General features: G+C 44.0%; 1 protein-coding gene across 10 annotated transcripts; it reads right to left on the bottom strand.

Annotated features, from left to right (window-relative positions):
- Positions 1 to 13,229: 13,229 nt before the first annotated feature.
- On the bottom strand, positions 13,230 to 24,936 carry LOC127345362 (uncharacterized). 10 transcript variants are annotated; one of them, XR_011756204.1, is made up of 8 exons: positions 24,630 to 24,935; positions 24,508 to 24,541; positions 24,203 to 24,279; positions 23,570 to 23,643; positions 23,293 to 23,407; positions 15,525 to 15,598; positions 15,248 to 15,362; positions 13,230 to 13,485 (listed from the first exon to the last, which is right to left on the bottom strand). XR_011756204.1 is itself a non-coding variant. In XM_051371838.2 (6 exons), exons 1-5 carry the CDS (start codon positions 16,651 to 16,653, stop codon positions 15,254 to 15,256), a joined length of 363 nt encoding a protein of 120 aa, XP_051227798.2. In that variant the 5' UTR covers positions 16,654 to 16,917; the 3' UTR covers positions 13,230 to 13,485; positions 15,248 to 15,253. The 10 variants fall into 10 exon arrangements, 3 of the variants coding, with proteins under 3 accessions (XP_051227798.2, XP_051227799.2, XP_051227800.2); XR_011756206.1 differs by having other exon boundaries at positions 24,508 to 24,584; positions 24,666 to 24,929; XR_011756205.1 differs by lacking the exon at positions 15,525 to 15,598 and having other exon boundaries at positions 24,630 to 24,936.
- Between the last annotated feature and the right edge of the window lie 1,657 nt (positions 24,937 to 26,593).

The following is a 26,593-nucleotide window of genomic DNA, read 5'->3' as shown; positions in this document are numbered from 1 at the left end:
GAAAAGTTACTGAGACACCGCCGCCGTCAATCCCATCTCGGGGGATTCTGAAGATCTCCTCCGGCACCCTGCCGGAGAGGGGAATCATCGCCGGAGGGCTCTACATCACCATGCCCGCCTCCGGACTGATGCGTGAGTAGTTCATCCTTGGACTATGGGTCCATAGCAGTAGCTAGATGGTTGTCTTCTCCTATTGTGCCACCATGTTTAGATCTTGTGAGCTGCCTATCATGATCAAGATCATCTATTTGTAATGCTACATGTTGTGTTTGTTGGGATCCGATGAATATGGAATACTATATCAAGTTGATTATCGATCTATCATATATGTGTTGTTTATGATCTTGCATGCTCTCCGTTGCTAGTAGAGGCTCTGGCCAAGTTGATACTTGTAACTCCAAGAGGGGGTATTTATGCTAGATAGTGGGTTCATGTCTCCATTGAATCTGGGGGAGTGACAGCAACCCCTAATGTTGTGGATGTGCTGTTGCCACTAGGGATAAAACATCAATGCTTTGTCTAAGGATATTTGTATTGTTTACATTATGCACAGTACTTAATGCAATTGTCTGTTGTTTGCAACTTAATACTGGAAGGGGTGCGGATGCTAACCCGAAGGTGGACTTTTTAGGCATAGATGCATGCTGGATGGCGGTCTATGTTCTTTGTCGTAATGCCCTAAGTAAATCTCATAGTAGTCATCATGATATGTTTGTGCATTGTTATGCCCTCTCTATTTGTCAATTGCCCAACTGTAATTTGTTCACCCAACATGTTATTTATCTTATTGGAGAGACACCACTAGTGAACTGTGGACCCCGGTCCATTCTTTTACATCTGAAATACAACCTACTACAATCATTGTTCTCTGTTGTTCTTTGCAAGCAAACATCATTCTCCACACCATACGTTCAATCCTTTGTTTTCAACAAGCCGGTGAGATTGACAACCTCACTGTTATGTTGGGGCAAAGTATCTTGATTGTGTTGTGCAGGTTCCACGTTGGCGTCGGAATCCCTGCTGTTGCGCCGCACTACACTCCTTCGCCAACAACCTTCACGTGGCCTTCATCTCCTACTGGTTCGATAAACCTTGGTTTCTTACTGAGGGAAAACTTGCTGCTGTACGCATCACAGATTCCTCTTGGGGTTCCCAACGGACGTGTGCTTTACCATCACAAGCAGCTTTGCTGGTGCCGTTGCCGGGAAGGAATCAACACTCCATCACCGTCACGCGGCATCAGTTATCTCCCAAGAGTGATTTTTTTAACGCCATTCAGCTAGGCACAGAAAAAGAGCGATCATTAAGTATTATCAAGTGAAGAAGCATCAACATCATAATTGGCGGGAGCCTTGCGCCTGCGCCTCCTACCTTTACGCTTTTTCTTAGGGAAACAATGAGAAGTACCCGGTGAGGAAGGTGAAAGTCATGGTACCTTCCCCAACATCAATCCTTGCTCCCATGAGTTTTAGCAGTGATCGCCCAAGCGTGATTCGTCCTTTCACTACACATTCAATGACAAGATAATCAGTGGATAGAATTTTAGCAAAATTAAAACTAAGGAATAGAAATAACAGCTATAATAGAAACTACTTTTGTGTGTTTTTCATATAAAGACAACTATGAAAGAAACTAATTTTGTGTGTATTTGATATAATGAAGCAAACAAAACAAAATAAAATAAACTAAGCAAAACAATAACAAAGTAAAGAGATTGGAGATGAGAGATTCCCCTTGAAGAAATCATCTTTCTCACCGGCAACGGCGCCAGAAAAAGAGCTTGATGGTTCTTATCGTAACGCCGACTTCACACTGTTGGGGAACCCAAAGTGGAAGGTATGATGAGCACAGTAGAAAGTTGTCCCTCAGTAAGAAACCAAGGTTTAATCGACCAGTAGGAGAAATGCGTGACTTCTCAAGATGCTGCTAGCTAAGTAGTGGCAGGGCGCACTACCGGCGTCAGCAACAACGTGGAACCTACACACAACACAACCAAAATACTTTGCCCCAACTTACAGTGAGGTTGTCAATCTCACTGGTTTTGCTGAACACAAAGGATTAAATGTATCGAGTGGAAGGAGATGTTTGCAGTAATTAAAGAGAATATAGCTTTGCAGTAAGTAACATAGAAGGATTGCAGTGGTTGAATTTATCAGTGTAAAGGAAAGGACCGGGGTCCACAATTTACTAGAGGTGTCTCTCCATAAAGATAAATATCATGTTGGGTGAACAAATTATAGCTGGGCAATTGACATAATATCGACCATACATGACAAGATGATTACTATGAGATTTGTTTGCGTATTACAACATAATACATAGACCGTAATCCAATTGCGTCTATGAATAATAATCCACCTTTCGGTTATCGTCCGAACCCCTTCCAGTATTAAGTTGCAAGCAACAGATTATCACACTAAGCAATGTGTGTAAAGTAAACAATAGAATTACCCTTGGATAAAACATTGTTGTTTTCTCTCTAGTAGCAACAACACATCTACAATCTTAAAAGTTACTGTCACTCTCCCAGATTACTAGAGGCATGAACCTGCTATCGAGTATAAATACCCCCTCTTGGAGTCACAAGCATCTACTTGGCCAAAGTATCTACTAGCAATGGAGATCATGCGCGATCACAAATAACATATGACATGAATATATAATCGACCTCAACATAGTATACAGTATTCATTGGATCCCAGCAAACACAACATGTAGGATTACATAAAGATTATCTTGATCATGTAGGGAAGCTCACAAGATCTAAACATGAGGCACAAATTGGAGAAGACAACCATCTAGCTACTGCTATGGACCCATAGTCCAGGGATGAACTACTCACACATCACTTCGGAGGGGGGCATGGCGATGTAGATGCCTCTAGCGATGATTCCCCCCTCCTACAGGGTGCCGTGAAGAGCTTCAAAACCCCCCGAGATGGGTTCTGCAATGGCGGCCGCGACGGAACTTTTCGTGGATGGAGGATTGGGTATTTAGTGTTTTCCCGAGATTGTGATTAAATAGGCGGAGAGACGATGTCGGTGGAGGCCAGGGTGGCCCACAGCACCCCTAGGCGCGGGCCAGGGCCAGGCCGCACCTAGGGCAGGTGTGGCCACCCTGCTACCCCCTTCGACTCCCCTCTGGACTCTGCCTTCGTTACGGTAAAATATTGACTTCGGCTTTTGTTTTGTCCAATTCCGAGAATATTTCCTGTGCAACTTTTCTGAAATACAAAAATAGCAGAAAACTGGGAACTAGCATTGTGGCATCTTGTTAATAGGTTAGTGCCAGAAAATATATAAAAGTGCAACGAAGTATGAGCAAAACATATATATATTGGTTTATATAAAAAGTTATAGATACATTTGAGGCGTATCACATACCACATCACCTTGGCAGGAACCCTCTTCCTTGACGCTCGCCCTCAACATCACCAGGGTCATCTCGTCTGATTTTATACCACAATGCAGTGCATACCAGGCATGCATCCAAATTCTCGTACTCCTCACCGCGGTCTTGGAAGCTGCTTCTTCATTATTTTCAGCAACTTTTCAAATCCCTTATCAGTCACACCGTTTTCTGCCTTCCATTACAACAATTTCAATGTGCTACCAAGCTTCTTCTGGCCATCTTCGCACGTTGGGTATAACAATTTCTTGTGATCCTCTAACATCTGCTCGAACTTCAACCTCTCCTTTTCAGTTTCACAATCTCTCTTTGCATCAGCAATGGCCCGACGAAGATCATAAGTGGGCTCATCTAATACCTCCTGGTCTTCTGCTTCCATGTTGTGGTATCACCGTATTCAGGGAACATAGGATATGTGTCATCATCATCCTCATCTTCTTCTTCTTCATTGTCTTCAATCATAACCCCTCTTTCTTCGTGCTTGGTCCAACAATTATAGCTAGGCATGAAACCAGACTTAAGAAGGTGGATGTGAAGGGTGTCCGAGGAAGAGTAATCCTTCTTATTCTGACAGACAACACATAAAACCTCCCCGTTTGTTTTCCACGGCCACACGGAGAAAACTTTTCAGGCCCTCAATGTACTCATCAATGTGTCGGTCAACGTACATCCATTGCCGGTTCATCTGCATTATACAATTAAGTACATCAAAAACTAATACAGAACATCATGAATAATGAAGCGATGTATATCAACACATGGATTTTATCAATGACAGATGAAAGGATAAAGTTGTTAACCTCGATCGAGAAGGGAAAAAAGGAGAAGAAAGCTTAAGTGTGGCTCGGGCACTTCATATCATTTTTTATGTGAACTCAAGTGGTAACATGCTTTGAGCCATTTCATCGAAAAACCTCTTGTGCATAATAAGAGAAAGCAAACCAACATACACCTCTTGTGCTTGGAAAGGAAAAAACTAAGTGTGGCTCACAACCCTGGGCAGGTCTGGGGTATATATAATCGGGACTAAATGTGATCGCGACCTGCCGCACCCGCCGAATTTCCTTTAGTCCCGGTTGGTATCACCAACCGGGACTAAAGGTCCCGATCGAACTAAGACTAGAGGTGGCTGCGCGTCCTAGCCGTTGGAACCGAGTCTATTCTTAGCAATAGTCCCAATTCAAAACATGGCCCAAACTAATGCTCCTTGCAGCCCTAAGAAAAGACCTGTTTTCTACTAGTGGTGGTAGATGGCACGCCGCTCCACATCTTGGCCACCTCATGAGAGCAAGCAAAGATATGCGCCCATTACCAAAGCCATCCACTGAACCCTCCGGCCGATATATGGCTCCAAAGATGATACTCCCAGGTGGGTACGCCGCAGGCACATTGCCATCATCCTATCCGCTCCCCCCCCAAACGAGGGGAAGCAGAAATGGGAACAATTGAACAACATATTCAATGAAGTAACAATGCCCACGGGTGTTGCCGTCGACGGTCCCGGCCAATGCCAAAATAAGCTTTCGCTGGCATACTTGCACCAACCGTTACCAGTTGAACCACCGAGCCCATACTCGCTAGCATGCCCCCACAAGAGCGTCTGAACCGCTGCTGGGAAGTATGGGTGCACAGCCAAAGCCACGATCCTGCCCGCACTGCCTAGGTGAGGCATTAACGGTGGCAGAGGCCACATCATTGATCCACTGATGCCGGACAGTTCACACACCGAGCTGTGGAAATCCACGCTGCCGCCGCCACCCTCCCCTATCCAGGCTTTTCCCAGTGGCACTACAATGGCATCGGCGATATCAGCGGTGGATAGTGGACCCTAGATCGATCGCTAGGAGGAATCTCCATATAATCTATATCTATATCTATACCTACTAATCTATACCTAATAATAAAGGAGCTAAGAGCATCTCCAACAGGCGCACTAAAACAGCCGCGCGGCAAAAAAACTACCGATTTGGCGCGCGCGGGCGCTCGCAGCTCCAGCGGACGCGGGAAAAAAGGGCGCGCGCTAAAAACTTTGCCGCGCGTCCGCGTTTGCGCTATCCCGCGCGGGAGAATTGCCGCGTCCGCTGCCGCGCGCGCTATAAACGCGACACGCGCGAACGAGCCAACCGACTGAACTTTCTACGCGTCCACTCTCTCCCTCTCTCCCTCTCTCCCGTCGACGCTCCGCCTCCGCGCCGACGCCACCTCTCCCTCTCTCCCGCCGACGCTCCACCTCCGTGCCGCCGACGATGCCTCCGCGCCGCCACCCCGCCTCCGGCTACCACGGCGTTCGGGCGCGGCCGAGCGGCCGGTTCGACGCGGAGATCCGCTCCGGCGACGAGCGGATCCGCCTCGGTACATACGACACGGCGCACGAGGCAGCGCGGGCGTACGACGCCGTCGCTTGGCATCTCGGCCGCTCCCGGCGGTCGATGAATTTCCACGATGTCTACACGCGCGAGCAAGCGGAGATGCTCGCGCCGCCGCCGCCCGTCATCACGCGCGAGCAGCAGCGCCGGAAATGGGAGTTGGAGCAGCGCCTCCTCATCGCGGAGCGCGACGAGGCGCTGCGCCTCGAGTGGGCGCGCCGCTTCCCCGAAGACGTCGCCGCCACGGAGGCCTTCTACGTGCAGAAGGAGGAGGAGAAGGCGGCGGAGAAGGTGAAGAAGAAAGCTTCGCGCGAGAAGCGCCGCGCCGAGTCCGTGGCGAGGAAGGCGGCGAGGGCCGCGAAGGCGGCGAGGAAGGGGGAGGAAAAGAAGAAGGGCGCAGGGCCGTCGACGATCGTCCTCTCCTCCTCCTCCTCCTTCGAGTGGACGACGACGCCGGTGTCGGAGACGACTCCGAGCACCCACTCGTCGGACTTCGATTGGGACTCCTCCGAGTAGCTTTAGATTTTCATTTTCGTCCTCTATGTCGCGCTGTATCGTTGAACTTTTTAATTATATTCTTATTTTCGATCAAATTTTCATCGTTCGTTTGATTAATTTTGAAAAAACGGTCGAAACGCGCTGCAAAATACAGCCTCCGGCGGAGGTGCTTTTTTCCCGCACCAACGCGCGCTGCAAAATACAGCCTCCGGCGGGGGAAAATTCGGTATCACGCGCGCCAGCGGTTTGCAGCGCGCCGAAACGGAGGTTTAGCGCGCCGTGTTTTAGCGCGCCTGTTGGAGATGCTCTAAGGTTTCTGCCAAAAAGTTCCTTCAACGCTTTTTTTGACCGTTTTACCCTCCCACCAAAATACATAATACGCAGCTTGCCATGATACCGGTTCGTTTTTAGTTTCTTTCCCCACGGCAGCCTAACCCCAACTCTGCCTCCACCATATCTGATCCAGCCGACACAAGCCGCGTGCATCTCGCCGCCGGCCCTCTCCGACCGCGTTCGGCCAGGCCCCTGCGGCCGGTGCCCCACCTGCGTGTCTCCCGCCGCCGGACATGCCCGCAGACCGCCTTCGGCCAGGCCCCCGCCGGCAGCACCTACGCGTGGGATTGCAGATTGAAGAGCCCCAGCAGCCGCCACTCCAAAGTCCCGCCACCGGCCGTCCTCAAGGCTGTACGCTCGCAGCTGGTGGTCACGTTCGCTGTCTCTGATTGAGGGGAGCAGCAACGGGAAGCCGAGCAATGCTGGATGCTGTGACCCGATGGCGTGCCACGACGTGCACATGCCGGCGAAGCGCGCACGATCGTACAGCGAGGAGTAGCATCGATGGTAGACCGTGATGTGGAGGTCGTCCGGGAGCTCGGACCATCCGGCCCGTTGGAGGCCTCCGCCGTCCTGGCCATTGCTTGGTCTAAATGCCCGAGCAGTTCATACTTGGTTTCCTACATACAACCAAAACCAGAGGGGAGCAGCGGAAATTTCAGTTGCTGGTTGATGAGGGAGACATGGGAAACGGAATTGAGCCCTCAGGTTCGTAGAATCCAAGGCTTCGCCTGAGAACTCGAGCGGTCTGGCACCGGTGGTCTATGGTCTTCTAGGACCTAGGTGATTCACTAATTATTTTGGGGTGAGAGATTGAGTGAGAGGTGAGAGGTAACAGATGGTGTCTGGATTGGCGGGGCGGAGAGCCACAAATCCATGGCCGTGGCCAATGATGCTGCCACTTTTGCTTAGGAGTATTTTGGAGACGAAAGATGTATAGGGAGAGAGAGGATGGACAAGAATTTGGGAATAATTGGAGAGAGAGAGGAGAAAACTGGTGGACACACTAACTTGGTGCATAGTTTCATGCGTTGGATGAGAAAATCAAACCGGGTCCTATGTCAATTGCACACCGCAGCATCAAGAAGATACGCACGTCGTGATATGACCAGCTATATAATATACTCTCTCCGTTTCTAAACATAAGCCACACCGAAATTAAAGAACACGGACACGTGGAACGAAAATTATATGAGATTTATGTGATAGAACAAAATTCTTGAGATGTTTTTCGTCTTCAAGCTACAGACTGTGTCGATGGCACGCCACCGGTTCCGCTGCTCCCTGAGCTTGCTTGGCCTTGTTGGATGCAAACGGGAAGTTGCCAAAGGAGTTAAGAAGACCACATCCATCCCAGAGACGTGGAAGAAGGAATAACCGCTGAAGCTTCGTGACGATCCGAAGATCCCCCAGCCAGAAAGGTCCTTGTTGACGCGTAAAGCACACGCCCGTTGGGAACCCCAAGTGGAAGGTGTGATGCGTACAGCAGCAAGTTTCCCTCAGTAAGAAACCAAGGTTTATCGAACCAGTAGGAGTCAAGGGCCACGTGATGGTCGTTGGTGACGAAGTGTAGTGCGGCGCAACACCAGGGATTCCGGCGCCAACGTGGAACCTGCATAACACAATCAAAATACTTTGCCCCAACTTAACAGTGAGGTTGTCAATCTCACCGGCTTGCTGTAAACAAAGGATTAAATGTATGGTGTGGAAAATGATGTTTGTTTGCGAAGAACAGTAGAGAACAATGATTGCAGTAGATTGTATTCAGATGTAAAAGAATGGACCGGGGTCCACAGTTCACTAGTGGTGTCTCTCCAATAAGAAATAGCATGGTGGGTGAACAAATTACAGTTGGGCAATTGACAAATAAAGAGGGCATAACAATGCACATACATATCATGATGAGTAATATGAGATTTAATTGGGCATTACGACAAAGTACATAGACCGCTATCCAGCATGCATCTATGCCTAAAAAGTCCACCTTTGGGTTAGCATCCGCACCCCTTCCAGTATTAAGTTGCAAACAACAGACAATTGCATTAAGTATGGTGCGTAATGTAATCAACACAAATATCCTTAGACAAAGCATTGATGTTTTATCCCTAGTGACAACAACACATCCACAACCTTAGAACTTTATGTCACTGTCCCAGATTCAATGTAGGCATGAACCCACTATCTAGCATAAATACCCCCCTTGTATTTACAAGTATCAACTTGGCCAGAGCCTCTACTAGCAACGGAGAGCATGCAAGATCATAAACAACACATATATGATAGATCAATAATCAACTTGACATAGTATTCCATATTCATCGGATCCCAACAAACACAACATGTAGCATTACAAATAGATGATCTTGATCATGATAGGCAGCTCACAAGATCTAAACATGATGGCATAATAGACGTATCAGTAATCCAATCGTTAGACTGCCCTGGGTTTTTGGAGCGTACAATATCCTTGTAGTCCTTGATATACGGAGCCACCAAGGTGAAAATTTGGAGAACAGTGTAGCGTGCTTGAGTGAAAGAATTGTTGTCCATACTTATCATTAATTTCTTCCCCTCATGCCGCGATTCAGAAACACCAATCGGCTTAAGGTTAGGAATAAAGTCAACACAGAACTCAATGACCTCCTCTGTTCCATAGCCCTTGCAGATGCTTCCTTATGGACTAGCAAGGTTACAAAATATTTCTTTAAGACTTTCATGAACCTCTCGAAAGGGAACATATTGTGTGGAAATACAGGACCGAGAACTTTAATCTCTTCGATTAAGTGAACCAGGAGGGGCATCATAATATTGAAGAAGGACGGTGGGAACACCATCGAAACTGACAAGACATTGAACCACATCATTCTATAACCTTGGTAAACTTTCTGGATCGATTACCTTCTGAGAAATTGCATTGAGGAATGCACATAACTTCACAATGGGTACTCGGAAATTTTTCGGCAGAAGCCCCCTCAATGCAACCGGAAGCAATTGCGTCATAATCATGTGACAGTCATGGACTTTAGGTTTTGGAACTTTTTCTCTGCCATATTTATTATTCCCTTTATATTCGACGAGAAGCCAGACGGGACCTTGATACTGCTTAGGCATTCAAAAAATATTTCCTTCTTTGCTTTGGTAAGAGCGTAGCTAGAGTAATGAAGTCCTTTATCCGTATCATTCTCTGGATGCATGCCGTCTTGTGCTTTCATACGTTATTGGTCATGCCGTGCTTCCATTGTATCTTTTTTCTTCCCATACAGACCCAGGAAGCCTAGCAGGGTCACTCAAAGATTCTTTGTTGCGTGCATCACGTTGATTGAAGAGCGGGTCTCTAGTACTTCCCAATAGGGTAGCTCCCAAAATATAGATTTTTTCTTCCACATGGGCGCGTGTCCGGTATCGTCATTCGGAACAGATTGTCCGCCAGGACCCTTTCCAAAGATTACTTCTAGATCCTTGACCATAGCAAATACCTCATCACCAGTACGGCCGATAAGCTTGTTCCGGTGATCTGCCTCACCTTTGAAATGCTTGCCTTTCTTTCTTACGGCACGATTGTTCGGAAGAAATCGACGATGCCCAAGATACACAGCCTTCCTAGATTTATCCAAATATATATTGTCAGTCTCATCTAAACAATGTGTGCATGCATTGTATCCATTGTTTGTATGTCCTGAAAGGTTGCTAAGAGAAGGCTAATCATTGATGGTTACGAAAAGCAAACCTCATAGGTCAAATGGCTCTTGTTTGTGCTCATCCCACACACGTACACCATTTTTGCCCCACAACTGTAAAAGTTCTTCAATTAATTGCCTTAGGTACACATCAATGTCGTTTACGGGTTTATTCGAGCCTTGGATGAGCAGTGACATCATAATGAACTTTCAATTCATGCACAACCAAGGAGGAAGGTTATATATACAAAGAGTTACAAGCCATGTGCTATGACTGCAGCTCTGGTCCCGGAAAGGATTCATGCCATTTGTACTTAGACCAAACCTTAAGTTTCTTGCGTTATCTGCAAAGTCTGGGAACACTCTCTCAATTTTTCTCCACTCTGACCCATCAGCGGGGTGTCTCAATATCTCGTCTTTCTTACGGTCTTGTTTGTGCCATTGAACAACTTTACATGCTCTTTGTTTCTGAACAAATGTTTCAACCGTGGTATCATAGGAGCATACTGATGGTGCTTATCGTAACGCTGACTTCACACTGCTGGGAACCCCAAGAGAAAGTTTTGATGAACACAGTAACAAGTTTCCCTCAGTAAAAAACCAAGGTTTAATCGACCAGTAGGAGAAAGGCGGGACTTCTGAAGGTGTTGCTAGCTGACTAGTGACAGGGCGCACTACCAGCGTCTTATGCAATTAAAATGGAGCGGGTCTTTCTCCAAAACTAATGTGCCGGGATCCAACATATGTTACAGCAAACAAAATAAAACTAAACTAAAAACAAAAATAAAAATGCTCCAAGAACAACACATAGCGTATGAAGTAATAAAAATATAGCGCATAGAGAGATGACATGTTGCTTTGTTGATGAAGAGGGGATGCCCAAGGTATCCCCATGCTTTGATGCTTGTACCTCTTAAATGTTTCTTGGGGTGCAAGGGCATCCCCAAGCTTGAGCTTTTGTCCATTCTTCATCTCATCACATCATTCTTCTCTCTCTACACTTGAAAACTTCCTTCATACAAAACTTTACACAATTCTTTATTAGCAGCATTAGTACAATTAAAATAAACAAATCCACTTGGGTTCAGTTCTAACATATATCAAACATCTATTAAAGAATTAGCTACTGTAGCAACCTTTAAAAAAGATCTTTGATCAAAAGAACTCAAAAATAAAGACATTTAAGAGGCAAATGCAAATAGTGCAGAAATGTGTCAAAACAGACAGCAGGTAAAGATCGATTTTTCGAAAATCCTCAGTTGGTCATCTCGAAAAGTGGTCAACTAACAAAAGTTACATAATAACCTGGGGGCATATACATAAAAAATGATACCTCAAAATTATGCTATAGCTTTTTTACGAATTTTTATGGTAACTGCAAAGAATCTGTTTTCAGGACAACAACCTCCCCAAATCTTACTGTCTTCCTATTAGAGGCTATTCTTGGCACAAAAACGAAATAAAAATGATAAGGAGAGGTAATTACATAGGTAATAACGTCCAAGACTCAACAAAAAGAAGAATTACAGAAAATAAACATGGGTTATCTCCCAAGAGTGATTTTTTTAACGCCTTTCAGCTAGGTGATGACGAGTCAAGCACACGCCCGTTGGGAACCCCAAGAGGAAGGTGTGATGCGTACAGCAGCACGTTTTTCCTCAGTAAGAAACCAAGGTTATCGAACCAGTAGGAGTCAAGGGCCACGTGAAGGTTGTTGGTGGCGGAGTGTAGTGCGGCGCAACACCAGGGATTCCGGCGCCAACGTGGAACCTGCACAACACAATCAAAATACTTTGCCCCAACTTAACAGTGAGGTTATCAATCTCACCGGCTTGCTGTAAACAAAGGATTAAATGTATGGTGTGGAAAATGATGTTTGTTTGCGAAGAACAGTAGAGAACAATGATTGCAGTAGATTGTATTCAGATGTAAAAGAATGGACCGGGGTCCACAGTTCACTAGTGGTGTCTCTCCAATAAGAAATAGCATGTTGGGTGAACAAATTACAGTTGGGCAATTGATAAATAGAGAGGGCATAACAATGGACATACATATCATGATGAGTAATATGAGATTTAATTGGGCATTACGACAAAGTACATAGACCGCTATCCAGCATGCATCTATGCCTAAAAAGTCCACCTTCGGGTTAGCATCCGCACCCCTTTCAGTATTAAGTTGCAAACAACAGACAATTGCATTAAGTATGGTGCGTAATGTAATCAACACAAATATCCTTAGACAAAGCATTGATGTTTTATCCCTAGTGGCAACAGCACATCCACAACCTTAGAACTTTCTGTCACTGTCCCAGATTCAATGGAGGCATGAACCCACTATCGAGCATAAATACTCCCTCTTGGAGTCACAAGTATCAACTTGGCCAGAGCCTCTACTAGCAACGGAGAGCATGCAAGATCATAAACAACACATATATATGATAGATTGATAATCAACTTGACATAGTATTCCATATTCATCGGATCCCAACAAACACAACATGTAGCATTACAAATAGATGATCTTGATCATGATAGGCAGCTCACAAGATCTAACATGATAGCACAATGAGGAGAAGACAACCATCTAGCTACTTCTATGGACCCATAGTCCAAGGATGAACTACTCACACATCAGTCCGGAGGCGATCATGGTGATGTAGAGTCCTCCGGGAGATGATTCCCCTCTCCAGCAGGGTGCCGGAGATGATCTCCTGAATCCCCCGAGATGGGATTGGCGGCGGCGGCGTCTCTGGAACTTTTTCCGTATCGTGGCTCTCGGTGATAGGGTTTTCGCGACGGAGAGTATAAGTAGGCGGAAGGGCAGAGTCGGAGGGCTGACAGGGGCCCCACACCATAGGCCGGCACGGGCCCTGTGGGGACCCCGGACTAACTGTCCGAAATACCCTGTTATGTATATAGTTCACGATCCCATGATCAGTGTGCCGTGAACACATAACCGAACTGATATCAAATTACACCATCCATTACAAAGCGGAATAAGAAAATTACAATAATGTCACATGACCATTACTTACATAATAGCCTCGAAGGGCCTAACTAAACATCAGAGTAGCATCATCACTTCAACAGCGCGGAGCCCAAGTCATTCGCCTTAAACCCTACAGGCAACTGACTGGGAAGACGTTCCTAGCTCGCATAGACGTCGTCAACTCCTTCTTCATCCATCGTGTTCCTCCAAGTCTGGCCAAGTAAATAGCCAGGGACAAAGCCGTGAGTACATTTGAATTGTACTCGCAAACCATCAAAAAGGTGATAACAATTCTAACTAAAGAAGACAAGAGAGGAAGAATAGTTTCTCTCGTGGATAAAGCATGTGAAAGAGAAATAGTTTCTCTTGTTGATATAGCATACCGGCATCTCAAGTGATGCGGACACTATGGTGGTTCTATGACATCTCTATATCTTTGTTAAATAAGAGTTAGCATACCACCATCTCATTTGAAGGGATTGCTAGGGAAGTCCTATGACATCTCTATATCTTTGTTAAAGAAAAGTTCCTCTACATGAAACACTAGGAAGGGTCACCCTCTTTTGTTTCATTTTCCTCGACCATCTCCACATGGTCGGCACACCATCTTTCCCGTACCCTTCCGGTACTTCCAACACACATTTCCTTTGGAAATCATTTTCAAAACCAAAACTCGACACAGCTCTGTAACGGCCATCCCAACCGTCCATGACCGCGGACGCGGCTATTCGAATAGTTTTGACTCTGCAGAGTTTGCACACTTTCACCACAACTATCCGGATACCTATCGTGTGGGCATCATCCCCGCATAACGACATATGCCACGACGGATACCCGGACATAACCTTTCGCCCATTCGACTTAACACGAGGTCCTACCCTATGGAGTATGTACCTCCCCGGCACCGTGGCAGCTCACCTCCTTTTGAGCGTGGCTCCACCGCCAAGCCAGGAGACCCATAGTGTCTTCCGGACGGGTCAGCCCCGAAGGCCTCCCGTTATACTATTGTCCCAACCTCGACAACCCGGACTCGGGGGTAACCGTACCCTTGTATAGTTGTGCGGTGCCTCATGCTAAGAAGAACAAATGTCAAGTTAAGCCCCGTGCCCACGTTGGAGTAGCTATGGTTGCGCTGTGTAATTGTTTCGGGCGAATACAAAGAACCATGTGTCGTTTTTTCTCAAAACCCAAGTCACACACACATTCCTTTTCTCAAACATCTTTGACAAGATCCTCTTTGCCTTCATAAACCATACACTTGGGTAAGGTTATCTTACCCAAGGTTATCATAAACATTTACAACAAGGTAAACCTTGAGGGGTTCCCAACCTAAAGTTTTATGTAGGAGCTAAGATACATCAATGGCATGATGCTAGCCGTCATACCTCTAAGGAGATGATAATTGAGGTGTCAAGGGGATTATACATGCTTAGGATAAGCACGCATGGGGACAACATAAGTAGGAGGATTCGACAAAAGGGTCACGATGTTGATCATCATACCACTAAGAAGATGGTAAAATAGGTGGTCAAAGGGGCATACATGCTCAGGTAAGCATGCATAACAACAACAAGGGGTTCAACATACTTGAGAGTAAGTATGCATAACATCAACAAAAGGTGTGGCACTCTTGGGAGTAAGTATGCATAGCATCACAAGGTAGAAGGTATAACAAGGGCATGATACTAACCATCATACCACTAAGGGGTGCAAAAAGGGTGTCAAGAGGTCGACACACACAAGATAAGTGGGCATACCCCTCACACTTAGAGGGTACACCAAGATCATGATAATGAAGACCACCATTTCACTAAAGGGGGTTGTAGGTGAGGTGTCAAAGAGAATAAACATGCTCATGGTGAGCATGCTCCATCAACATAAGTAGAAACAACACAAGATAGATCGAGAGACAAGAACAACAACAAAGTAACCACAATATGTGATTAAACATTCAGAGATCAAGAGATGGCTTGCCTTGGCTTATTTGTCCCTGGACTTCTTCAACTCCATCAAATAAGAATTCCCACAGTACAAATAAAATCCTTGTCCGATTCCACTTCTTCTTCTTCTCCTCCGAAATTGTTCGCATCTATCGCCGAAAAATATAAAAGGAACACAATCAATCACATTGCTCCAAACATAACAAGCATGTAACATTCAACAATCAATAGCTAACCACTTTACTAAGGGCTAACATACAAAAGACTTATAGATACTACAAAGCAACTAAAAGAAAACCCCATTTATTTACCTAGTAAAGGTATGAGAGTGCCACGACTTAGCAATTGCCTCTCTAGGTATCACCATGGCACAACTAAGTATCCCCTGGTAGATAACATCATAAAGAGGACAAGAGCATTAGTTTGACATCAAATACATTCACAAAACATTTGCAAACATTTTTGGAAAAGTAGAAAACAGTTTTCCTAACTTAGTTTGCTCACATAACACAACATCCAAAATAGGAAGCAAACCACATTCCACATCATTTGAAAACTTAAGCAAAACAATAGGGCTAAAGTTGAGTTGCAGAGGTTTTGTTTTGCAAGCATAAAACAAAGGTTGCCCAGTTCTAAATAAAAGAATTGGTCAAGGTTTTTAAATAAACCCAACAAGTTTTGGTCCAACAATGCATGTCACACATATACCTTACTAACAGTAACGAAAATGCATGAACAGAGACTAACACTATTTTTCCTAGATGGCTAGTACTAATACAAGACTAACCCAATTGGAATCACTCAAAAATATTAAACCTACAAATTTAGGAATTTGTTTGAATCTGACTGTACAGAAAACAAGATCTGTAAGCCATAAATCGTAGAAAAATCCTAAAAATATGGGACCACTGGCATTTGAAAGGATTTGAAAAGGTGGTTCTTACCCAGTTTGTTTCATTCAAAAATTCGTTTCCAAGCTCCTGATTTAATTCGACAAAGTCAGATCTGACCAGATTTTGATCTGTGAACCATTTCATTTCCATTAGGTCATTTGAAGTGAACCCAATGCCAAAATGAAGGTACTGGAGAGGGCTTTCACCCAAAATTGAGTTTGCTCAAAAAGATTTTGTAAAACGGAAGAAATCTAACAAACAATGATTCTGCATGTTTGCAGAACTTTATTTATCATGCAAAATCCGTAACGAATTTGAGGATGAGACCAACGCCAAGTTGTAGATATTTTCAATACCTATCTGCAGAACTTTGAACCACTCGATTTGGATCTGCACACGAGATTTGGTGGATTTTACAAGATCGTACCAGAATCTGAAACAGCAAGAAACAGAAATTACTGCAAGGTTTTGGACGAACTTTGCTCAAGAACTTCAGATCTGAGGATAGCTCAACCTTCTCCATGCTTGGACCAACATGCACCTGCATCAAGATCCAATCTTAGCAATGGAGGGAGAAGAAGAGGAGATTAAACCATCTAAGGTTGTGGAGAAGATGGAGGGGGAGGCTCTCATGGTGAGGATGAGCTTGAGGGAGGAAGGAGCTGCATCTTGGTGAGCTTTCCATGGCCATGGCCGGCCATGAAGCTAGGAGGAGCAGCAATTTCGTGGGGAGAGGTAGGAGGAGAGTGTGTGGGAGTGGAGGAGAGAGTGGGGAGTGGAAAAGTGAGAGCAAGTGAGGAGGGGGTGGGCTGCCAAGCCCCTTTATATAGAGGGAGAGGGGGTGGGTTGCCTCCTCATTGATTGGGTTGGTTGGGAGGTAGCCTCTTCATTGATTGTGTTAGTTGGGAGGCTGGCTTGTGGGGGAAGAATTTGACTAAAGCTGAAATTATTAGTGGCATGGGGAAGGGACAAAAAGTGAGAGGCTTCCCAAGGTGGAATAATTATGTGAGAGAGAGGGAAATGGAGAGGCATGATGCATGTGTGCCATGGCATGGCCGGCCACATATTTTTGGCCATGCGCATGTGATCAACAAGAGAGCATTTCTACACATGCATGACACCCAAGGTTGAGTGCCTCACAAATTACTAAAATGGTGGCCTAAAAAGATATAGAATTTTAGGCATAGTGATACTAATGCACAAGGGTGCTAAAGTAGATGGTGGTGGCATTCGACACGATAAAAGATGTGTCCAAGAGATGATGGTGGTGATGGTGATTTAGACAATGGTAGAGCAAGGCTAGGAGAGATGGGGAGTGAAGTAACCATATACTCACAAGGATGAATATGGTGACATAAATCATCAATTCATGATGTCAAGGTGATGATGGAAAAAAATAAAGGATTGAGATGGGTATGAAGAAATATAATTTGCGCTTCAAATAACAGGTCAATTGGGAGTGGGTTGAAATACTCCCCGAGTCTAGGGTTTTGTTGAAAGGAGTCCACTTGAAAGTATCAAATGATAATCCATTTGATCAAGAATTGGAGGGTGAGGGGATAAAATGTGGTAGATCAGTGATGTGCATAAGATGTGCAAGGATTGTCATTTGAAAAAGAAGTTATTTGAAAGGGGTTTGAAACACCTCAATTTTCTAGGGACAATTTTGGAATGAACTCAAGTGGAATGGAATTTGAAAATATTTGAGAGAAACTAGTTGGAACATACGAGTTCAAAATGTTCTACTTACTTTCCCAAGTAAAGTAGAGTTTGTCTCAAATGTAAAATAAGCAAGAGGAAAACAAGAAATGGTATAGGTACCATAAACAAGCTTTTTGTTAAAAAGAAAGCAAAATAGAAAGTAATGTTTTTAGAGATTAGTAGTTGGTAGAAATGGGATGGAAAACAAAACCCATTTCAGTTCCGTGTTTTCTTTGAAGAAATATCTTGAAAAGATTTAATAAAACTAGAAGTAGTTTTGTGATCCAAACTAGAGAAGGAAAATCAATAGGATTTTTGGGAGAGAAAACTAATTTAGGGAGAAGTGTTCTCAAGGGTAGATGGTGGCTACAAAATGTACCCATCATTCCACTCTTGGTTTTGTGATGATTAAACTTGAATAAACACAAGAGGTAAAATTGAAGGAAGTGATCTAGTGTTGAATCATTGAATAGGGTACAAGATCAAGTTGAATATATGAGCTGCAAGGATTGACTGAGACATGCAAGATGTGGAGGTTGAAGAGGGTGTTGCATAGATGGGATCCATGCACTGAGATCACCAATAACGGTGGTGGTTGCTTAGAGATCAACTCGCCATGTGAGCGTACCAAATCAGATTGCTGACTTAGCCTCAAAACATGCAAGGATAAAAGAGTATAGAGGGATTTAGTTCAAGGCAAGGACATGGTTGAGAAGTGCTCAAGATAAGGTAGGTTTAGGCCCAAGTGCATTGCTTTAGATTGCAAAGGAAAGATATGATAAGGAGCAGCTAATTCCAAGTTTTGAATTAAGGATGATTTGCGCTAGATTTCACAAATAGGAAAATCAAGATGGCACACTCATGTTGCCATCAGGAGAAGAGTTTGATGTAGTAAAGAGGAAAATGATTTTTCCTAAGTCACACATGTGTTTTATTAGGTGAGTTGTTTGTCTGACCACTAGAGGTGTTGTTCTTTGAGGTAGCTCAAGACAAAACTCAACTAGCAGTTCAAGACAATCCATCTACCAACAGATCAAAGCAATTCATCATAACAAACAGATCAATGCAGTTCATCTTAATTAGTCTATAGAAAAAGTTTTTGTTCCCCCTAATTTTTGCACTTTGGATAATTAAACATGTTTGCAAAAGTTGGGGTGTTACAGATCTTCCACCCTTAAAATAATCTCGTCCCGAGATTACTAAGCGTAGGACTCGAGGGGTTGTAAAGTTTAACTAAAGTTAGACTCCATTTTTCTGTAGATGTGCCGTTGCCGAGAAGGTCGTTGCTTCATCTTCTGGGAGACATGATGGATTCCTGCCGAAGGCGAGCTTCATGAAGAGGTTGACTACTCCATGTAGGTGTTAGATTTGTAGCTTCTAAGCGATCCTAGCGGGGGTTCAAGATTCTGGGAGAGTTAGTGCACTCCAGCGGTGCGTTAGCAGGGTTGAAAACTTTTTAGAGTTAACTTTAAATTTTTGTGGAAGACGAAGTCTTCCACCCTTAAAATTGTTCATAGAGGGGGTTTAAAAAAAACTCTAAGCTTCGGCCACGGTCTTGTCGGTGCTTTCGAAGAAGTGATCTTTCTCTCGTCTTGAGTTGAAGCATCTTCAGGGAGCGAGGTGCAATCCACAGCTTCAAAGGGAGTTAGTGCATCCCAAGTTCCCAACGGTGTTTTAGAAAGGTTTAAAATTTTAGGGTCAGCTCCAATTTTTAGTGGAAGACGAAGTCTTCCACCCTTAGGATTTTTCATCGGGTTTCGGAAAAACTCAGAGCTTCTGCCTTGCGGTCCTGTCGGGGGCTTCTGAAGGAGTCATCGATCTTCCGTACTCAGTTGAAGAATCTTTAGGGGCGACGTGCAGACCGCAACTTCAAGAGGCACTCACGGTGTTAACTAAACCATAGGGGACGCGCCGTGAGTTAATAAGTTGATGAAACGCCTGGTTGGTACCCATATGAAGCAGCAACAGGGGTCGTCGAAGACAATCTTCAGCTTGAGGGTCGGTGCTGACTTCAGTAGCAACTAAGAAGTTAGCGGGTAAACTACGCCTAAAGTCTTGAGTCTTGAGGTATCTTCAGGAGCCTTCACTTGATGAGGACCAGATGAACCATGTGATGTAGCTTGGCTTTGACGCTGTTGTTCACTCAACTTGCTAGACGGTGTGTTAGAGGGTAGTTTTCAAGAAAATATCCTCGAGGTTAGCGCGATTATGCTCCAAGGTTAGTCCAAATTAGTATGTCTTCTTGCAGAGGTGCAGTCATTCTTGAAGGTAGGGCTTCTTCTTTCTTGGCGTAGTCGAGATGCTCCAGCTGATATTGAAGGAAGTTAGCGTAGATGGGGGTTTGGGTTAGTTTTCCTGATGTTTGAAAAACAAGCGCTAACGGGGGTAGAGTTAGAGCTTTTCGTTAACTTATCCAACTAACTAGCAGTTAGCAAAACATCGGCGAGGTAGGTGAGGGTGAAAACATCTTTGGGAGGCTTTCTAAGCTAGTTTATCACACTAAGGGTGTTTTTTAGACCGAAAAGCCAAGACAATTATACACACAACAAACAAACAAAAGACACTCAAGGCAGCACACAAGGGAACTACAAGCAATCATCAAACCAGGCATGGTAACCTAAGTACCCATGGAATGCCTAATGCGTGGGGGTAGCTCAATCAAAGCGATTGAGTTTGTCCTATCCATCCTATTGGTTTGGGGGCTGGTCACATATGTTGCCATCTTCATTTTGCTCTTATGGACTCCAACATGGATTTTCGGGGCAGTTGGTTGCGAAGCAGGCACAGTGTTCGGTCTTCTATGTTGAGGCGGAGGAGAAACTGCGTAGTCTTCTTGCTCAACATCCCGGGGACGTGAGGTCTTCGAAGAGGTAGTTGTTGAGGTACTCCGAAATCGTCAACTTCTTGTAGCTGGCCTAAAAAGTACTAGACAAGAACTGAGGACTTGATCCCAGATGACTGCAAAAAGTGCAAGTCCACGGAGGAAGAAGGTCAGCTCCTTGATAGACTTTGGTGACAACCAAAGACATGATGTTATCATCCCAACAAGCACACGGCTACGTCGGCATCCAATCTTCAATAGTTGCAGTTGGAGATATATGAGTCTTCCTGAGGGATTGAGCCATCTTCGAGTTCGAGTCTCCGATCCGAGTTGGGGACATCTTCAAATATGTAGGTTTGAATTGGCTGAGACAATAGAGTAAGAATTTTCAAACCTTTTTTTAAAGCGGAGAGGTAAGAATTTTAGAAGCTTTGAATAAATAAGAGGAGTAGAAGCTATACTTCCGACTAAAGAAACAATTTGTTTTGTAAATAGTTTTGTCCAAGTACTTGTTTCCTAACTAACGTCCATGCTAACTAAGGTCTCCTACGGTCAGATGGCTCGATACCAGCTCATGGGGACCCCGGACTAATCGTCCGAAATACCCCGTTATGTATATAGTTCACGATCCCATGATCGGTGCGCCGTGAACACATAACCGAACTGATATCAAATTACACCATCCATTACAAAGCGGAATAAGAAAATTACAATAATGTCACATGACCATTACTTACATAATAGCCTCGAAGGGCCTAACTAAACATCAGAGTAGCATCATCACTTCAACAGCGCGGAGCCCAAGTCATTCGCCTTAAACCCTACAGGCAACTGACTGGGAAGACGTTCCTAGCTCGCATAGACGTCGTCAACTCCTTCTTCATCCATCGTGTTCCTCCAAGTACGGCCAAGTAAATAGCCAGGGACAAAGCCGTGAGTACATTTGAATTGTACTCGCAAACCATCAAAAAGGTGATAACAATTCTAACTAAAGAAGACAAGAGAGGAAGAATAGTTTCTCTCGTGGATAAAGCATGTGAAAGAGAAATAGTTTCTCTTGTTGATATAGCATACCGGCATCTCAAGTGATGCGGACACTATGGTGGTTCTATGACATCTCTATATCTTTGTTAAAGAAGAGTTAGCATACCACCATCTCATTTGAAGGGATTGCTAGGGAAGTGCTATGACATCTCTATATCTTTGTTAAAGAAAAGTTCCTCTACATGAAACACTAGGAAGGGTCACCCTCTTTTGTTTCATTTTCCTCGACCATCTCCACATGGTCGGCACACCATCTTTCCCGTACCCTTCCTACTTCCAACACACATTTCCTTTGGAAATCATTTTCAAAACCAAAACTCGACACAGCTCTGTAACGGCCATCCCAACCGTCCATGACCGCGGACGCGACTATTCGAATAGTTTTGACTCTGCAGAGTTTGCACACTTTCACCACAACTATCCGGATACCTATCGTGTGGGCATCATCCCCGCATAACGACATATGCCACGACGGATACCCGGACATAACCTTTCGCCCATTCGACTTAACACGAGGTCCTACCCTATGGAGTATGTACCTCCCCGGCACCGTGGCAGCTCACCTCCTTTTGAGCGTGGCTCCACCGCCAAGCCAGGAGACCCATAGTGTCTTCCGGACGGGTCAGCCCCGAAGGCCTCCCGTTATACTATTGTCCCAACCTCGACAACCCGGACTCGGGGGTAACCGTACCCTTGTATAGTTGTGCGGTGCCTCATGCTAAGAAGAACAAACGTCAAGTTAAGCCCCGTGCCCACGTTGGAGTAGCTATGGTTGCGCTGTGTAATTGTTTGAGCGAATACAAAGAACCATGTGTCGTTTTTTCTCAAAACCCAAGTCACACACACATTCCTTTTCTCAAACATCTTTGACAAGATCCTCTTTGCCTTCATAAACCATACACTTGGGTAAGGTTATCTTACCCAAGGTTTTCATAAACATTTACAACAAGGTAAACCTTGAGGGGTTCCCAACCTAAAGTTTTATGTAGGAGCTAAGATACATCAATGGCATGATGCTAGCCGTCATACCTCTAAGGAGATGATAATTGAGGTGTCAAGGGGATTATACATGCTTAGGATAAGCACGCATGGGGACAACATAAGTAGGAGGATTCGACAAAAGGGTCACGATGTTGATCATCATACCACTAAGAAGATGGTAAAATAGGTGGTCAAAGGGGGCATACATGCTCAGGGTAAGCATGCATAACAACAACAAGGGGTTCAACATACTTGAGAGTAAGTATGCATAACATCAACAAAAGGTGTGGCACTCTTGGGAGTAAGTATGCATAGCATCACAAGGTAGAAGGTATAACAAGGGCATGATACTAACCATCATACCACTAAGGGGTGCAAAAAGGGTGTCAAGAGGTCGACACACACAAGATAAGTGGGCATACCCCTCACACTTAGAGGGTACACCAAGATCATGATAATGAAGACCACCATTTCACTAAAGGTGGTTGTAGTTGAGGTGTCAAAGAGAATAAACATGCTCATGGTGAGCATGCTCCATCAACATAAGTAGAAACAACACAAGATAGATCGAGAGACAAGAACAACAACAAAGTAACCACAATATGTGATTAAACATTCAGAGATCAAGAGATGGCTTGCCTTGGCTTATTTGTCCCTGGACTTCTTCAACTCCATCAAATAAGAATTCCCACAGTACAAATAAAATCCTTGTCCGATTCCACTTCTTCTTCTTCTCCTCCGAAATTGTTCGCATCTATCGCCGAAAAATATAAAAGGAACACAATCAATCACATTGCTCCAAACATAACAAGCATGTAACATTCAACAATCAATAGCTAACCACTTTACTAAGGGCTAACATACAAAAGACTTATAGATACTACAAAGCAACTAAAAGAAAACCCCATTTATTTACCTAGTAAAGGTATGAGAGTGCCACGACTTAGCAATTGCCTCTCTAGGTATCACCATGGCACAACTAAGTATCCCCTGGTAGATAACATCATAAAGAGGACAAGAGCATTAGTTTGACATCAAATACATTCACAAAACATTTGCAAACATTTTTGGAAAAGTAGAAAACAATTTTCCTAACTTAGTTTGCTCACATAACACAACATCCAAAATAGGAAGCAAACCACATTCCACATCATTTGAAAACTTAAGCAAAACGATAGGGCTAAAGTTGAGTTGCAGAGGTTTTGTTTTGCAAGCATAAAACAAATGTTGCCCAGTTCTAAATAAAAGAGTTGGTCAAGGTTTTTAAATAAACCCAACAAGTTTTGGTCCAACAATGCATGTCACACATATACCTTACTAACAGTAACGAAAATGCATGAACAGAGACTAACACTATTTTTCCTAGATGGCTAGTACTAATACAAGACTAACCCAATTGGATTCACTCAAAAATATTAAACCTACAAATTTAGGAATTTGTTTGAATCTGACTGTACAGAAAACAAGATCTGTAAGCCATAAATCGTAGAAAAATCCTAAAAATATGGGACCACTGGCATTTGAAAGGTTTTGAAAAGGTGGTTCTTACCCAACTAGTTTCATTCAAAAATTCGTTTCCAAGCTCCTGATTTAATTCGACAAAGTCAGATCTGACCAGATTTTGATCTGTGAACCATTTCATTTCCATTAGGTCATTTGAAGTGAACCCAACGCCAAAATGAAGGTACTGGAGAGGGCTTTCACCCAAAATTGAGTTTGCTCAAAAAGATTTTGTAAAACGGAAGAAATCTAACAAACAATGATTCTGCATGTTTGCAGAACTTTATTTATCATGCAAAATCCGTAACGAATTTGAGGATGAAACCAACGCCAAATTGTAGATATTTTCAATACCTATCTGCAGAACTTTGAACCACTCGATTTGGATCTGCACAGGAGATTTGGCGGATTTTACAAGATCGTACCAGAATCTGAAACAGCAAGAAACAGAAATTACTGCAAGGTTTTGGACGAACTTTGCTCAAGAACATCAGATCTGAGGATAGCTCAACCTTCTCCATGCTTGGACCAACATGCACCTGCATCAAGATCCAATCTTAGCAATGGAGGGAGAAGAAGAGGAGATTAAACCATCTAAGGTTGGGGAGAAGATGGAGGGGGAGGCTCTCATGGTGAGGATGAGCTTGAGGGAGGAAGGAGCTGCATCTTGGTGAGCTTTCCATGGCCATGGCCGGCCATGAAGCTAGGAGGAGCAGAAATTTCGTGGGGAGAGGTAGGAGGAGAGTGTGTGGGAGTGGAGGAGAGAGTGGGGAGTGGAAAAGTGAGAGCAAGTGAGGAGGGGGTGGGCTGCCAAGCCCCTTTATATAGAGGGAGAGGGGGTGGGTTGCCTCCTCATTGATTGGGTTGGTTGGGAGGTAGCCTCTTCATTGATTGTGTTAGTTGGGAGGCTGGCTTGTGGGGGAAGAATTTGACTAAAGCTGAAATTATTAGTGGCATGGGGAAGGGACAAAAAGTGAGAGGCTTCCCAAGGTGGAATAATTATGTGAGAGAGAGGGAAATGGAGAGGCATGATGCATGTGTGCCATGGCATGGCCGGCCACATATTTTTGGCCATGCGCATGTGATCAACAAGAGAGCATTTCTACACATGCATGACACCCAAGGTTGAGTGCCTCACAAATTACTAAAATGGTGGCCTAAAAAGATATAGAATTTTAGGCATAGTGATACTAATGCACAAGGGTGCTAAAGTAGATGGTGGTGGCATTCTCGACTGATAAAAGATGTGTCCAAGAGATGATGGTGGTGATGGTGATTTAGACAATGGTAGAGCAAGGCTAGGAGAGATGGGGAGTGAAGTAACCATATACTCACAAGGATGAATATGGTGACATAAATCATCAATTCATGATGTCAAGGTGATGATGGAAAAAAATAAAGGATTGAGATGGGTATGAAGAAATATAATTTGCGCTTCAAATAACAGGTCAATTGGGAGTGGGTTGAAATACTCCCCGAGTCTAGGGTTTTGTTGAAAGGAGTCCACTTGAAAGTATCAAATGATAATCCATTTGATCAAGAATTGGAGGGTGAGGGGATAAAATGTGGTAGATCAGTGATGTGCATAAGATGTGCAAGGATTGTCATTTGAAAAAGAAGTTATTTGAAAGGGGTTTGAAACACCTCAATTTTCTAGGGACAATTTTGGAATGAACTCAAGTGGAATGGAATTTGAAAATATTTGAGAGAAACTAGTTGGAACATACGAGTTCAAAATGTTCTACTTACTTTCCCAAGTAAAGTAGAGTTTGTCTCAAATGTAAAATAAGCAAGAGGAAAACAAGAAATGGTATAGGTACCATAAACAAGCTTTTTGTTAAAAAGAAAGCAAAATAGAAAGTAATGTTTTTAGAGATTAGTAGTTGGTAGAAATGGGATGGAAAACAAAACCCATTTCAGTTCCGTGTTTTCTTTGAAGAAATATCTTGAAAAGATTTAATAAAACTAGAAGTAGTTTTGTGATCCAAACTAGAGAAGGAAAATCAATAGGATTTTTGGGAGAGAAAACTAATTTAGGGAGAAGTGTTCTCAAGGGTAGATGGTGGCTACAAAATGTACCCATCATTCCACTCTTGGTTTTGTGATGATTAAACTTGAATAAACACAAGAGGTAAAATTGAAGGAAGTGATCTAGTGTTGAATCATTGAATAGGGTACAAGATCAAGTTGAATATATGAGCTGCAAGGATTGACTGAGACATGCAAGATGTGGAGGTTGAAGAGGGTGTTGCATAGATGGGATCCATGCACTGAGATCACCAATAACAGTGGTGGTTGCTTAGAGATCAACTGCCATGTGAGCGTACCAAATCAGATTGCTGACTTAGCCTCAAAACATGCAAGGATAAAAGAGTATAGAGGGATTTAGTTCAAGGCAAGGACATGGTTGAGAAGTGCTCAAGATAAGGTAGGTTTAGGC

The sequence above is a fragment of the Lolium perenne genome, chromosome 3, assembly GCF_019359855.2.
Source record: "Lolium perenne isolate Kyuss_39 chromosome 3, Kyuss_2.0, whole genome shotgun sequence".
Classification (NCBI taxonomy): domain Eukaryota; kingdom Viridiplantae; phylum Streptophyta; class Magnoliopsida; order Poales; family Poaceae; genus Lolium; species Lolium perenne.
Note: the sequence above shows the minus strand (reverse complement) of the source record. Positions and strands in the feature narration are given on the sequence as shown.

Coding starts and splice junctions, on each gene's coding strand:
- LOC127345362 (XM_051371838.2), bottom strand. CDS start 16,653: ATGCAGGTGCATGTTGGTCCAAGCATGGAGAAGGTTGAGCTATCCTCA. Junction 16,497..16,584: donor ATCTGAAGTTCTTGAGCAAA/GTTCGTCCAAAA, acceptor TCTCGTGTGCAG/ATCCAAATCGAGTGGTTCAA. Junction 15,599..16,157: donor TTTTGAATGAAACAAACTGG/GTAAGAACCACC, acceptor GTTATCTACCAG/GGGATACTTAGTTGTGCCAT.